This window comes from Mastomys coucha, unplaced genomic scaffold (genome assembly GCF_008632895.1).
Source record: "Mastomys coucha isolate ucsf_1 unplaced genomic scaffold, UCSF_Mcou_1 pScaffold1, whole genome shotgun sequence".
Lineage (NCBI taxonomy): Eukaryota > Metazoa > Chordata > Mammalia > Rodentia > Muridae > Mastomys > Mastomys coucha.
In genome coordinates, this window is record NW_022196891.1 from 85,949,758 (window position 1) to 85,965,963 (window position 16,206).

The window sequence follows — 16,206 nt, forward strand, 5'->3', positions numbered from 1 at the left end:
AGAAGGAATGAAATGTCTACCCTTTGGTCTTCCTTCTTCTTGAGTTCCTTGTGGAATGTGGGTTGTTCAGTAGTACGCTCCGGTCTCTCATGCAAATATTTTTGACAAGCAGAATGCTACTGGCTCGAGAGAGTGTAACTTTGCATGCTAACTTTAGGCTCATCCCAGGTGATATCGCAGGAGGCCAAGTTTCTTTACTTCTGAGCTCAGCCTAACTCCAAACTCAACCATTAGGAGAAGGGCAGTCCCAGAAGTCCTTGCCCAGGATCTGACATTTAGTTGCTTGATGTCACATACTCCCTTCTGAGCTGCCAGCACAGACAGCCATTATGAAGCTCTATCCCCGGGGAGTTCCTTCTATGTCTCCATTCATGGAGATGGGGGGGAGGGACAGTCAACTGAAAGCCAGGCTTACATCCTGATGATACACAAAAGACTGCTTTTTCTGTAAAAAATAATCTGGGCCCTGTGAAGTGGTGTGGTGTCCTGGCTGGGCCCTGTGAAGTGGTGTGGTGTCCTGGCTGGGCCCTGTGAAGTGGTGTGGTGTCCTGGCAGCCGTCGGCAGAAACAGACCAGTGTGTTTTCACCATTTGCCTCACACAACCCTTCCTGCACACCCACAGTTCACGAGCAGGCCTGGGAAGGAGAGACTGAGGCCACCATTCTCTGTGGCTCCTCCTGTGGCCGTGACCTCCATCCTGTCTTTTCTACCCCCTTCAACGAGTCCTTCATTCCCCATGGGAACTCTTGTCCGCAGATGGCTCATTTCCTTTGCTTTAAGCCTTGAAAGCCTACAAATATCACAAAACCATTATTATGTATACTAAGTCTTGGTGCTATATGCACTGTTATTTTGTTTTATATCGGTGTATAATGATTTATAGAATAATGATGCTTAATATGATATTCCATCCCTTGCCTGTAGTACACACAGATAATTATACCCATCTTCTTTTATCTATCCCCACCACATTACAACTTCAAAGAATGACTATTTTACAGTTAGGTCAACTCTAGGGGGTTTTTTGGTTTTCTGTTTTTACTTACATATATAAAAGTGAACATGTGGTGTTCCTATATGTCTTAGGGTTTTACTGCTGGGAACAGAGACCATGACTAAGGCAAGTCTTTTAAGGACAACATTTAATTGAGGCTGGTTTATAGGTTCAGAGGTTCAGTCCATTATCATCAAGGCAGGAACACGGCAGCATCCAGGCAGGCATGGTGCAGGAGGAGCTGAGGGTTCTGCATCTTCATCTGAAGGCTGCTAGTCCACACCCACAGTGGCACACCTACTCTAACAAGGCCACACCTCCTAATAATACCACTCCCTAGGCCAGGCATATTAAAATCAGGACACTATACCTACTTATTTCAAATAACATCTTTTCTAGTTCCATGTATTTTGGTTTCAAGAAGCAGGTCTTCATTCTTCTTCACAGCTGAGTAACATTCCATTGTATTTGATCAACATGTTTTCTTTAGTCATTCACTCATTGATGGGCGTGGAAATTAATTCCATGTCTTTAAAGACTGCAATAAATATCCAAGCACAAATGGGTCTTTCATATAGGGAATTTATCTTATCCGTCTGTGTGTTGTGGTGTGTGTGTGTGTGTGTGTGTGTGTGTGTGTGTGTGTGGGTGTGGGTGTGTGTATACACCCAGCAATGGATAGTTGGATCATATGTTTGATCAGTCTGTTCTCTCCATAGTGGTAGCAATTATATACATCCCCAGCATCATTTCTTTGTCTCTGTAGCTCACCGGTATTTTCTAATTTTCCCATTTCCTATAATAGCCATTCTGACTAGAGTGCTATGATCTCACTAGGTTTGACATGTGCTTCCAGAATGGGTCATGATGGTGAGCAATTTTTCCAGTTGGTCATTTGTATTTCTTTTGAATTGTTTGCCCAACTTCATTGGACACTTTAGTTTCTACTGTTTCGTTTCTCCTCTTAGGAGCTGGATAACAAGGCCTCCTCAGATGAAGGGTCGGCAGGCAGACGTCTGCTCCGTTCCAAAGCTGTCCTTTTGTGTTGGGCTGGAGCTTTCCAGTTTGAAGAGGCACGAGACTCGGTCTCCCCACTGTTGCTCTCATTCCCTGCACTTTGGGGTTACAGCCAGTGCGCCATCATCCACACCAAATCCCTGAAGTGTCTTCCCTGTGTTTTCTCCTAGGAGCTTATGAACTTGGGCTTTTCACATTTTATGTCTTCGGTGTATGTCATAGTCTCCGTCAGCTCAACACAAGCTTGGACATAACCCGTAAGGGGTTGGAGGACTCTCAGTTGAGGAGCTGCCTCCTCCGTCAGATTGGCTTGTGGTCCTATCTCCAGAGCTTTTTTTGAGGGGTGATTGGGGGCGGGGGTTGGTAACAGGATCAGGTTTCTGTGGGTGGAGCCATCTCTGGGCAGGTTGTATGCAGGCTGTATAAGAAGAATAGCAAGCAAGCAAGCATCATCCCTCCATGGTCTCTGCTGCAGTTCCTGCCCGGGGTTTCTGTTTGAGCCCCTTTCTCGTGGTGGTGGGCTCTAACCTACAAGATAGAATGAACCCTTTTGCTTCCTAAGTAACTTTCCAACATCACACCAAAACAAACCCATCTAGGACAGTCTGTCTGGAATTGCTTCATCTCCAGGGTAAGATATCGGAGTCAAGTTTCAATACTCCAAGTACCCCGGATTTCCAGAGGAAATATTAATAATATTTGTTCGTTTTGTGGACTTGCTGTCTCAGAAAGAAATGACAGTTTCTTTTTCATAGTCATGACTTTTCTTGCAAACCTCTATGTTACAAACATCCCGTTTGTCTCATCCATTTTGGCACACCTCCCTAACAATGTGTTTTCTCTTCTGATATCCATTCTAAAATTGTCTTTAACACCTGCTGCTCTTCTGAAACCAGACAAGCCAGAACACAAGAGGATAAAGAGAAGTGGGGCTATCTTTTTTTTTTCTCAAGATTTTCTAGGAAAACACTTTTGGAAGATAAATTACCTGTAAATAACTCTTTACTTAAAAAGAAAATATTTATTTTATTTTTAAATATGCATATCTGTGTGTGTATGTGCATGCATGTGCCCACTGAGGCCAGTGATATCAAATACCCTTGGAGCTGGAGTTATAAGCAGCCAGGAGCTGTCTACTGTGGGTTCCAGGAATCAGACTAGGAAAGCAGCAGTGCCCTTAACTTCTGATCCATTACTCCAGCCCCACGTGTCTCTTCTTTTGTCCTTTCATACTTAAATCAAAAAGAACAGAAAACTTTACTATTCATAAATTACATCAATTTTGCCATTATTTAGCAAACACTTCACAAACCAAGGAGAATATACAGAAAAGCAAAGGGGACACAGTAGACAGAAACACTTGTGGAACCATAAGGAAAGATCTCCTTGGTGCGATCCCACATGGGTCTGACATCATATCTCACAGGCCAAACACAAGTCTCCATGTTTGGTTATGGAGCTGTTCTACAAACTAACATAAACTAGCATGGACTCCTAACAGGTGCTGTTGGGGAGTGGAGGCCAGAAACCTTGCAAAGATGGCATTCCTGTGTACAGAGACTGTGTGCTCTAACGAGGAAAGAAACCAACTTAGCTAAAATGAGGTTTCAAAAGCAGAATAGAAAGGCAGAGAGTGCAAGGCTGAAGCAGCTTGCCACTGTGTGACCTCTGGTTCTGGGTCTTAGATGTCTCCTTCCATGTTCTCCGAGTTCTTACATTTTGTTATCTTAGCTTTTTCCTGTAAGCTGTTATCAAATCTATATGATTTGGGAATGGCTTACATCCCTTAGTCATATTTTTTTTTATCTAGAAATCGGGTAAATATCAAAATTATGTAAATCCTCTCTAGTAACCAAATGGAAGATTATAATCAAGTAAGTAGCTACATCTTATCGCTAAGTCCGGAAGGAGACACAAAAGCCCTAAGGCTGGATGCCTCGAAGCTGCAGCTGCCTCGGACCACTGCTTCTTCAGAGAACCCAAACCAGCACCTAGACCTGAACGAACCCAAGGACTGACTCCTCCATCCACTTAGCAAGCACCTACTGTGTGCAAGCACCTACTGTGTGCCATCACCCCTGGGAGTGATACACTAATAGGCAAAGCAAAGTCCTGGCTCTTTCGATGAATGTGCCATAGCAAGAAAGACAAGAGGACACCTACTGCATGCAGGCTGTGCGAGGAGAGAATTACTTCAGGGGATAAAAAGGAAATTGGTATATTATTTAGAGTGGTGGAAACCTGTATTTTAAAAATGTAGCACTCAAGAAATAATGTACATGAAGCAGCAGGGTGACATGGGACCAAATCTGGAGGAAGAATCATGACACCAAATGTATAAAATTTGTTAAAAAACAAATGCAGCTAGAAGTTTGTGGAAAACACACATACTAACCATAGAGTAAGTGCTCTAAATTAGCTCAATAATCTGACTGTTGGCAAAACACTAACCCTTTAGCTTTTTTTTTTTTTTTTTAAAGAACACTTTCATATTGTTTAAATTTCCTCAAGAATCGAAGAAAGGCTTGTGAGCCTCAATATACATCTTGTTGAATGCTGCACAGCCTTAATGTTACTCCTGCTGATATAAAACACTACCTGGCATCCCATTTCATCTTCTCATCTAAGCTACATGCTATAGTGATTCCCCATTTTACAGATCAGTAGACCAAGGCAAAGAGAAGCTAGGTAACTTGGCCAAGGTCATCAGCCACCGAGCAGTGACATATAACCATGGACAATTCTGTCATAAATAGATCAAGTCATCCTTTGTTCCCTCCGAGGCCTTATTGGGGAATTACTGAGCCGTATTCTTTTCTAAATGCAAAAGAAGTAAATAAGTACCCTCGTTGAAATATCCTCGATCTACCTGTGAAGACAAAAGCAATGCATACAACACAAGCCGGCAAAGGTGCCCCATCATACACCTGGTGAAGAAGTGCAGCGGGTTTTTTTTCTTCCTTTGTTTTTCCTTCTATCCCCAAAGTGTTGCTGTTAGTAGGAGCTGAATATAGCTTGAGGCTGGACAGTGCTGTCCAGCCTTCCACTCAAATGTTTTCTATCCCTCTTTATAGGAAAACCAGACACAGGGCCCAGGGTGATTAGCCAAGAGAAGGGAAAACTCAGGAGGATTTCGTAACTGTCTACAAATATTTAAAGAACAAGTAATGTGGAAAGGAAATTAGATTTGTTCTATGGTTCCCCAAGGGTGGGTGCGATATTTCATCATAATGTAAGGAAGGACTTTCAAACAATGCAAGGAGAAGCCTGATGCTCTTCAGAACAGAATGGCCTATCCAGGATGTTCTGGCACAGGAGTGGGACCGTTTTCAATCACCTTGTACGGGAGATCTGGGAAGGGTGACTTTTATTATTCTAGGGATGTTGAAGTACCTCCCATGGCTGAATATTCAGGAACTTCTGATCAATATAAATGTGTAGGAAGTTTCTGGCTTTTGAGAGCCAAGACCATTGCCTGCGTCCTTGCCTCGCCTGTGTGGGGCTGTGGGTTCCAGCTCCTGTAACATTAAGCCTGTGTTTTGAAGAAGAGTCTTAAGTGTTCGAAGAGCACATCTACAACTCCGCATGTCACTTCCGGTGCTTAATTGCTAATGACTAACCCTCTCAAACTGTGCTTTATTTCCTGTTGGCTCTTCCTAGGTCTTCAGCCATACACAAACTACAGCTTCACACTTGCGGCTTGTACATCTGTCGGATGCACTTCCAGTGAGCCCTCTGTAGGTCAGACTCTGCAGGCTGCCCCTCAAGGTAACAAGGACATATCTGGGGTTCGGAGAGTAAGTTTGTTTGTGCTATTTTGGTTAGCTTGATAAACTCTCTCATAGCAAACAAGACAGAAGGAGTAAAACTGGCACGACAAAAATAAAATAGTGTCCCATGTCGCCTCCTTCTACAGGGTGGAGCAAGCCTTATGCTGGCAGTCATAATCAATGATCTGAAATTCTTTAAGTCATTGAAGTTTGCTTTTTTTAAAAATGGGATAAACAGTACATACTTGTGTACGAAGCTCCTCAAAAATTCAAGTATTAAACCATTTAATATCTAAGGAATGCCAAGCTCACTGCTAAGGCTGACAAAAGTAGTTGCTGCCTTCAAGAAATTACAACCAAAAAGAATGATGATATAATTACCAGGTGTATATGAAAAGAATATGACATGAAGAAGAGATTAAAACCTATCGCATGCTCAGACCAGCTATGGTGGACCCCAAAGAAGAGGGATTCACACACACACACACACACACACACACACACACACACACAATGGGTGAGCTATACCACCAGGCTGTTTGAGGGGATGTACAGAGAGATTCTTCCCTCTTTAGAAGATAAATTGGTAATGTCTATAAATTTAAAACCTTAATTCCTTAACACAGCAGTTATGTTTTTATTATTTATGCCTGAAAGTCTTCCATACGCACAGAAGGGACCTGCGTCGGGATGCCTGCTTAAGCATCATTTTGCTTAACGTCAAAATGTGAAGAGCAACTTAAGTATTTCGGAAAGGAGAATTGCCAAATAAAATCACATTGTGGGAATACAGTTATCTATCCATTAAAATATGCTGGAGAGTGCACACTTTATGTGTAAGAATGCACACAGCAGACTCCACTCATTTCTAGTGATAAATACACACATAGGAAAAAAAAAATCTGGAATGATCCGCCCTGTGACGACACTGAGCTCCTGTGGGTAGGGACCTGCAGTGTGTGATGTCATTTACTTTATGGAAGAAAATCTGTTCTGCAGCCTGTGGTAGGGATCTACTATCTGTCGATCTTGATTATTGGCCTGTTTTACACAGAGAGAAGGGAAAGCAAGCATATAAGTGTCTAAAGAGGACCATGGTGTCCATTGCTGTGCTAGAATCTCAAACCACTTGTTCATTACTTTTCTACTGAAATAACTGTTGTACCTTGGAATATTAGGCCTAAACTTCCCACCAGTAAATGGGGAATAAAATGGAAAATTCCACATATGGGGCATATGGCTCCTCTCTAGGAGCCCACTAATGATGATCTCTATATAAAGAATGCTTCATGTCAGAGAGCTTGGTGTTCCTCTGAAGGGAAGAAAGCAGCAGTGGATTTTTTGGAAAGATAAACCATCAAATGGATACTCTGATGATGATGGCTAATCTCTACAGAGGCTATCAACTCGTTTTGGCTAAAACTCAAGCCTGAGAGAGAAAGGGGTCTCTGGTATTGGCTTATTCACCAAATCCGTATTCTTAAGTTGTTGGAGTTTTTTTTTTAATGAATTTATTTTTTCAATTCCCCTTCTTGCAAAGGTCTAGATTTCATGACTTGTAAAATATAAGTTTTAATGATACAGGGGAGTGTGATGTGTTTTATTTATTTATTTATTTATTTATTTATTTATTTATTTATTTTTGGTTTTCCGAGACAGGGTTTCTCTGTGTAGCCCTGGCTGTCCTGGAACTCACTCTGTAGACCAGGCTGATCTCAAACTCAGAAATCCCCCTGCCTCTGCCTCCCAAGTGCTGGGATTAAAGGCGTGTGACACCACTGCCCAGCTTAAATTTTTTTTAATATGCTATTCTCTCACCACAAACAACTGCAAAGAAGTAAGGTTTTCCTGTGGGAAGCGCCATAGCTTTAGATACTGGGGCTGTGTGTGTGTGCATTTACAGGTAACCTGGACATGGACTCATGACAGTCCTAACCCTCAGCCTGAAGCTACAGAGGTTCCCACCATCGACACCATTCGATATCAGCGTACTATTACAAAGTAGAGGCAAACTTCACCTTTTAATTTACTAGCCCAGGGACCAGAGAGATGGCACAGTGCTTAAGAATATTTACTAATCTTCCAAAGGACCTCAGTTCAGTTTCCAGAACACACATGAGGCTGCTCAAAGCGTTTGTAACCCCAATCCCAAGGGATCTGATATCTCCAGCCGCCCAAGGTACCTATATTCATGTGTCCACACCCACACGCTCACACAAATACACATGCACACATGTATGCAGGATTAAAATAATAAAAAAATAAATAAACTTTTAAGTTACTAAGCTAAGTACGGTTTACTTTGGACTTGCGGTAAGTAGGACCTAGTGTGAAGGCGCCCCTCCTCAACCTTAGCACCTTAGCCTCAGAAAACTGAGGCCCTCTTATCAAGTAGTGAGAAGAGGCCGGACAGGGTTATCACCCTGTTTCTTAGAGCAGCTGCCAGCCCAGTAATATCAGCTCACTTTAGAATGGAATCAGGCAAACCGCAACCCAGCTTTCCTTTAGCGTCGTCGGAGAGAAGAAACAAGGAGATAGGACCCAGTCTGCCTCGGGCTCATTCCAGATTCCTTCTTCCTGCTCATGCACCTCTGGATTCTTCCTGAACTCAGTCCATGACTCTCTAGATCCCGGGTGCCAGCTCTACCCCTGATGACGGCAGACCACAACCAAAATCTATGCCCTCAGAGGGATTCACTCCTGGCAGAAGGTCTGGAAGTCCACTGTTCTGTTAGTTCCAACTTCTGCAATACTCGGTTCTCTCCCACCCGACCCCTTTCCTGCCTTTATTCCTGTTCTTGTATACAGCACCACACCCATCATGTCAGTCCCACACCACTGATCTTAAACCTCCATCTTCTTTATACATCATGGTCATTCTTCATAAATCTGATTGTAAATCTTGAAGGCATGTTCAGTTCTTCTTTTCTGTTCCTTCTACCCCTGCCATTGTTCACATCTTTCTCCAGCCCCTCCTTACTCTCAATAGCTACTTTTCAGTTTTCTCATATTCCCCATTGATCCGTGGACATCCCACATTAGTTAGCTCCCTAAAATCTCACTTCCTTCCAAAGAAACAAATCCTCGTTGTCTTTGGGAAGCAGACGCCTCAGGTTTTACCTGTGCTGATCTGCTGGTCTTGATAGTGTACCGTGAAGTGGGAAGTCACATCCTGAGACTCATCTTCCTCTGCACTTTCTCATTCCTGCAAGACTGCAGACTTACGTGCTGCTCCTGTGTCCTCCACCAGCTAACTTCTGTTCAGCGTAGCTCTCATGGCTCCTCTTACAGCCTCAACCCCTAGGAGCACCTCCTTCCCAACTCTCCGGATCTCACCCCTTGGTCTGTACCATGCCTCCTTTCCTAGGTGCCCTCCCAGCCCCTGTACGTCTCCTTAAGTACCAGCCATTCCGCATTACAGTATTTGTATTTACAAATCTGTATTTGCTATGACACAATGAAGTCCTGGAAGAAGAAAGATGTTTTTTATCCCCACATCCCTGACGCAGCGCCTGAAACAGAAGGCTATGCCAGGTCATGCAGAAGGCTGAATGAGTTAACCAGCCAATAGTTGAATACTCTGGAAACCTGTGCATCCTTGACCTGCCGAGCTCAGACAGACTTTAAGAAGCCAATCCATGATAAAGGTTGAGGATTTTTAAGTTAATGGATATTTGCAAGAACGTTAGAAGTAGATCACAGTACATAGAATTCAAGATCAATTTAAAACAAATCGAGTTGCTGTATTGATCCCTGATAGGTATTGGGTCACAACAGCTACTAAAGTTTACATTCTGATTTTGACCCCAGTACTTCCCACCTGCTTAGCCCTATCCTGGCATCAGAGGTCAGTCCTTTTCCTTCTGACATTCATTCCTTAAGTTGCCTCAGATCTGCCCTCTATTATACAGAATACAGATATGCCCTCTGTTATACAGAATACAGATCTGCCCTCTGTTATACAGAATACAGATCTGCCCTCTGTTATACAGAATCTAGATATGCCCCCCTCTACCATACAGAATACAGATCTGCCCTCTGTTATACAGAATACAGATCTGCCCTCTGTTATACAGAATCTAGATCTGCCCTCTACCATACAGAATACAGATCTGCCCTCTATTATATAGAATCTAGATATGCCCTCTATTATACAGAATCTAGATATGACCTCTATTATACAGAATAGGGTTGTTTTTTCGTGCTGAGCTCCAGAGAGTGGGAGAAGGGGCCACTCATACCTGGAACTCATTCAGAATGGTTCCCCAAACACAGGTCCTAACTCTATAGCCTATTTCTTGAAACTGAAGGTAACAGCAGCTCAAATCCACCCTAAAAATAAATATGTGGCACTCACTAGTTGCTTTCTGGACATTGAAACTACATCTTTCCAATGAAGCCTACAGACTTGTGGCTCTCACTGGCCTCCACAGAGATGAGCACATGGAAAACTTCACTTTTGTTGAAAGCATATTTTCATGTTTCCGAAAGTCTGATTCCTTTCGTTTCATCAGAACCTCTGGAAGAATAGGCTATCTTGAGGAATACATGCTGGAAATTAAGCTACGGCCTTTTTAGTTCTTGGCAATGTTTTTGTTAGCCGGGCAGCAGTGGCGCACACCTTTAATCCCAGCACTTGGAAGGCAGAGGCATGCGGATTTCTGAGTTCGAGGCCAGCCTGGTCTACAGAGTGAGTTCCAGGACAGCCAGGGCTATACAGAGAAACCCTGTCTCAAAACAAAACAAAACAAAACAAAACAAAATCGATGTAAGTGTCTTCCATGCTGATGGCAAAGGAGTCCTGTTCAAGTGCTAGAAAACAAGGCAGAAAAAGGTATCCGGCAGCCGGTCGAGCAGGCGATGGCTGATGCAGCTGGTGTTATGGGGGTGTAGGTGGGGGCAGCACATGCACACATATGAACACATGAATGTGCGTGTGTGTGTGTGTGTGTGTGTGTGTGTGTGTGTGTATTTAGAGGCCAGAGCTTGGCATCAGACGTCTTCCAAACACTCTGTGCCTTATTGATCCAGGCTTTGTCCCTCATATGAACCCATATGACTTCATATATTGGCTCCTACAGGTAGCTTGCTTTCTCTCATGAGCTCATGTAACTGCCATGAAATAAGATTGTAGATGGGCTGCTCTACTCTGGTCCTCACACTTGTGTGGCAAGTATCCCACCCCCTGCACATAGCCTCGGCCCTTCTTTGGGATTTCTAATAGATCTTTCAAGCACAGAGAGATGAACTAGAGAGAGAAGATGAAATCTGGATGCCTTACCTCTTGAATCAATAAGTTCATGTGTTGTTAGAGTCTGAACTCTAAATGATTAGTTGAAGCTGTCGGCAGGGAAACCTAGGCCTCCATGTATGCTATATCCAGGGTGGAGGGATAGCAAGATGGACAGGTTTCTTCTCAGGAAATCAATTGCTCTTTTGAATGCTGGTGCACCAGAGGCCCCTTTGAAATCTATCTAGACTGTTTCCTTTCGTTGGTGTGATGCTGAATAAATTGTCCTGAACCTTTTTTTTTTTTCTTCTAAAAATGTCAAGAGCTTACCTTTTACAGGGTAACTGGCTTGGGAGACACACTCAGTTAGAAGCTATTGATTGCGGGAAGCCAAATAGAATGGCTATTGTAATGCTCCTTAGAAGAAGTATAAGATTCTCTGGCAGACTCACCATTCTACCGTCACACTCTCCATCAGCATCTCTACATCTGTAAGGGTGCCTAAGGGGCTGGAGAGGTGGCTCAGTGGCTAGGAGAATTTGATACCCTTGCAGAGGGGCTCTGAGTTCGGTTCCTAGCATCTATATATGGCAACTTACAGTCATCTGTATCTCTTGTTCCAGGGGACCTGGTGCCTTCTCCTGCCCTCTTCAGGCACTTCGTACATAAAACACATGCACACATGCAAGCAAACACTCATACACATAAAATAAAAAGTGAATAAATTTTTTTTAAAAACCACTGTTTTTAAAAGAGTAAGCACAGACCTTGAATTGTCATTTCTGTATATATTTTATCTTTATGCTGAAGAATCAACTCCATGAAACGATGACTCTTGGTCAACTCTGTACTTCCTGTCACTGTCTAGACTGCCTGATGTGTGCAGGAGATACACTACCCATATTAGTTTTCTATGTGTAGGCACAGGTTGGCGAATAGGACAGAGGATCCCTGCCTCCATGGAAATAGTTTTGCTTTAAAGCAGCAGAAGGAGTGGAAAGAGCATCATCCAGTTATAACAGCATAGGTAACACGTCAAAGCAAAGATGGTTATAATGTCTTCAGGGTTGTGAGAGAAATAAAGGGGATGTTGGGGGAGAAACAGAGCCAGCATTTCCTTGGAAAAAGCTAGAAGACAGTAAATGTCAAGCAAGTTGCACGGATGGGGCAATCTATACAGAAGACTGAAAAAAAAAGATGCAAAACCTAGCGTGTTGGAGGCAGATTATCTAGGGGAAGTGCAAAAACTCCTCGCGGCAGCAAGAACTGAGCGCGAATCATTTGGGAGATAGAAAAAGGTGTGTCCACAGGTCCACAAACGAGGGAGACTGGAGTGCTAAGGAGGTCAAGGTTAGAGAAATAGGGACAAGAGAGGCCATGAAAAGAAGGGAAAGGCATGAAAACTCCAAGAGCCGTGTGCTTTGTAATGTATATAAATAAGCAGAGAGTGTTGTAAGGGCTCCAAAGGCATCAAGAAAACCAAGACTTAAGACAGAGATGGCCCAGAAGTAGCAGGACATACTTAGTTCTTAGCACTAGGAAGGAGGAGATCAGGGCTGGTCTCTAGCTACACAGTAAAGGCAAGCCACAGGGACCCGCTTAAAGGTGGAGATGAGGCTGGGCTGCAACTCCATGATAGTGCAGTTGCCCAGCATCACTATGGCTGGGTTCAATTCCCAGAACTGCAAAAGCAGATGCTAGAACAGAAGCACATGAGAGACACTGTGGTTGGAGCCGGAGTGACAACAGTGGAGAAAGGATCCTTTGGGGTTTGCATAGCTCAGGGACTGGAGAGCAGGGGTGGTGAGCGCCCTCAGGTAATAATTCTACAGGTATATTTTGCCTAAGAAAAGCAATCCACAGCCAAGCTTGGAGCGAACAGGAGAAACTAGAGTTCCACTGTTGGTGCTTTAAGCTTTGACGTGCAAATATTTATCTAAATGGCAATGTCACATAAACAGTTGGATTCATAAGTCTGAAGCCCAGGGGAGAGTAAGCATCAAATATACTGTAGGGAGTCTTCGGCATGGATGACCTAGAGAAAGTGACATCACAGAGACGCGTGTGGGAGGAAGAGGCAGAGAACAGAGAGGAAGGAGATGGGGTGGAAGCATGGAGAGGAATGCAAAGCCTAAGAGAGACCCCACTGCTGTAAGAGGCAACGAAGAATCTTGAGAAACTGGGAGTGAGGCCCATGAAGCCCTGGAAGCATTCCAGGGAAGATGAGTTGAATATCCAATGGTGTGAGGGGCAAGCAGAAATTCTAACTTACTGAGCTGTGATTCTGGGAAAAACTTGGCTGTGTTGCCTTCCTTCCATATAACCCAAGAGAAGGGCATCAGAGTTTCAAACGCTCAGATTTTCTTCCGGCCTTGACTCAGTTACACTCAAAACAATGCCCAGACATCAGAAACTTCCCAGGGCAGGTGGGGAGGCATTCCAAAGTAAAGCAGGAGGAGAAACAAATCCTTTGTTTGGAAATGTGGTTTTTTTGTTTCTTCTACAAGGAGCCTTAAATCCACAGATAAGGGCTCACTGGCTTGAGGGGAGCTGTGTCATTTCATAGGAACGTATTTTATCCTCCCAATAAAAACCTCATTGTGTCATTTTTGCCAGGAGTTTGGGTGACACCGCGACACATTATCATCAATTCTACAACCGTGGAGCTATATTGGAATCCTCCGGAAAGACCCAACGGCCTCATTTCTCAATATCGGCTGAGGCGTAATGGAAGCTTGCTTCTCGTGGGGGGCAGAGATGCTCAGCGTTTCACTGATAAAAACCTGGACCCCAACAGCAGGTGAGCGAGGGAAACATCACCCACCACACCGTTAGCTTTGTAAGCCGTTCAAGGTTGAGAAAGAGTAGTTCCCATTCAGGTGCTACTCAACTGTTGAGCTGTGCGGTAATGGATGACAGGGTTAATTGTCCTTAGTTTTGCGTCTATATGAGAACCTTTTCACATAGGAAGAATTCATCCTCTGATTGGCATGGAAGCATGAGAAATTCAACTATATAAAGTACAATGTCCAACTTCAAAAATTATCAAATGGTGATTAAAAGGTACATCCCCAAGTTAGCAATCAAAGAAGTTGGGAGAGCCTGTACCCATCACCTACCACGTCTTCCCTCCCTCCCCTTGACTTGCTGTGCTAGGTCTGCAGGAGTCACACATTTGCAATTCATCCCCATTCATTTCTCAGCAGACTCAAGATAAACCTTTACATCAACAGATGTTTCGGTGCAGAGAAGAGAGAATAATTTAGTTTTATTGTGGAAAATAACAGATCAATTTAAATATCTCTGCCTCTAAATGAATCTCCCTGAAAACTCAACCCATTTAGAAATAGAAAAGACTAAATTGAATTTTCACAGCCCAGTAGCACGCCCCAAGACATTCCTGAGATCCTCCGGAGAAGCCGTGGATGACTATGGAGTTCAGTATGAAGTCGGGGAGGCAGCAATAGGGAAGCTCTGGAGAAGTACTGTCTGTGCCACACTGTATGCTTACAATAGCGTTTCCTCACAGAAAACAAGTCGCAAATTGTTACAAGTTTCCAACATTGTTGCAATCCCTCAAGAACTGCCTGAGTCTAGTTTTGGTTTCCTCAGGTACATTTACAAGTTAGAAGCGAGAACTGGAGGTGGTAGCAATGTGAGTGAGGATTGCCTGGTCCAGATGCCTGTGTGGACCCCAGAAGATGTCCAGCCTCCATGCAACGTCACTGTGCTGGGCTCTGATTCCATATTTGTAGCGTGGCCAACACCAGGTAAAGAAAGACATGGGATCTTCCTCTGTCTGTCAGTGTGTATGTGTGTATCTCTCTCCTCTCTCCTCTTCCCCTTCACCTACTCTTCTCTCTGTCTCTGTCTCTCTGTCTCTCTCTTCTCTCCTCTCCCCCTCTCTTCTCCCGCATGTACCTCTCTCTGTGTGTCTCTGTCTGTCTCTGATCTCTCTTTGTCTCAGTCTCTCTCCTCTGTCTCTTTGTCTGTCTGTCTCTCTCATAGTCGGATGGAAACTAACTGGAGATAAGGATAAAATGTGACTTCTTCCTCATAAATAAATATGAGTGGAGCAAACAAAATACATGTGTAAGTCTACACATGCATGATTGTCTACATATGTGTATATTATTTATGCTTCTGTTACTGCCACAAACAAGACCAACTTATGAAAAATAATTTATTTTGGCTTATGGTTCCAAAGGGAGAGTCCAATATGTTAGGAGACACATGACAGCAGGCAGCTGGGTCAGAAAGCTGACAGATCACATCTTCACCTGCAAGCACCAAGCAGAGAGTGAACTGCAGGTGGGGTAAGACTATAAACCCTCAGAGCCCACCCCCAGTGACACACTTCTTGTAGCAAGGCTCCACCTCCTAAAGGTTCCATACGTTCCCCCAAATTCCACCACCATGAAGACCAAGCATTCAAATACTTGAGCCTATGAGATATTTTTCATTCAAACCACCATAGTACGTATTTCTACATTGATGTCCATGCATGCATGTCTACCTATATACATCTGTAGATACATGCATCTATCTGCCTCTCTGTCAAAGCATTGCATAGTGGGGATTCAAAATTCTAAAATCCCTGTCTCATACATAATCAAGACAAGGCAGAGCTTATAGTCACACTGAGTATCATCTCCATGGGAATACTGGGGCTGGCTCACTGGCCTAGAGTGTCTCTTTTTCAATGTCATCAGTGAACTTGGAAAGACAATGATGGCCTACTCTCCCTATGAGCTTACCATGGTGAATGGTGATAACTGCTAGATATTGCCACTCTGCTCTGTGAGCTTTCATTAGGCCATTTAGTCAATGCCAAACTGCCTTGATGATTTAATGTATTATAATATTATGATATAAATATAATTCTTGGGTAGAATCCTGCCCAAATAGATGCTATGGAGATTAAAGTAAAAGGCTGGACAGTTCAGTAAGTAAAGTATTTTTTATGTATGCATGAGGATCTGAGTTCTAGTCCCCTACAACCATGTAACAAATCTGGGTGTAACAGTATGTGCCTATACTCCCAAGAGTAGAGAAGGCAGAGGCAAGAGGATCCCTGAAGCTTCCTAATCTGCAAAGCCCAGGAAAAGACTCTGTCTTAAAAATAAAGGTAGAGAAAGAGAAGAAGAAAGACACCTGCCGTGTGTGTGTGTGTGTGTGTGTGTGTGTGTGTGTG

General features: G+C 43.5%; 1 protein-coding gene across 1 annotated transcript in view; it reads left to right on the forward strand.

Annotated features, from left to right (window-relative positions):
- Positions 1-16,206, forward strand: part of Ush2a (usherin) — a 689,504-nt gene that overhangs the window by 553,459 nt on the left and 119,839 nt on the right. The window contains 3 exon segments of the mRNA XM_031338301.1: positions 5,673-5,780; positions 13,629-13,812; positions 14,625-14,782. Coding sequence (XP_031194161.1) covers positions 5,673-5,780; positions 13,629-13,812; positions 14,625-14,782 — 450 coding nt within the window.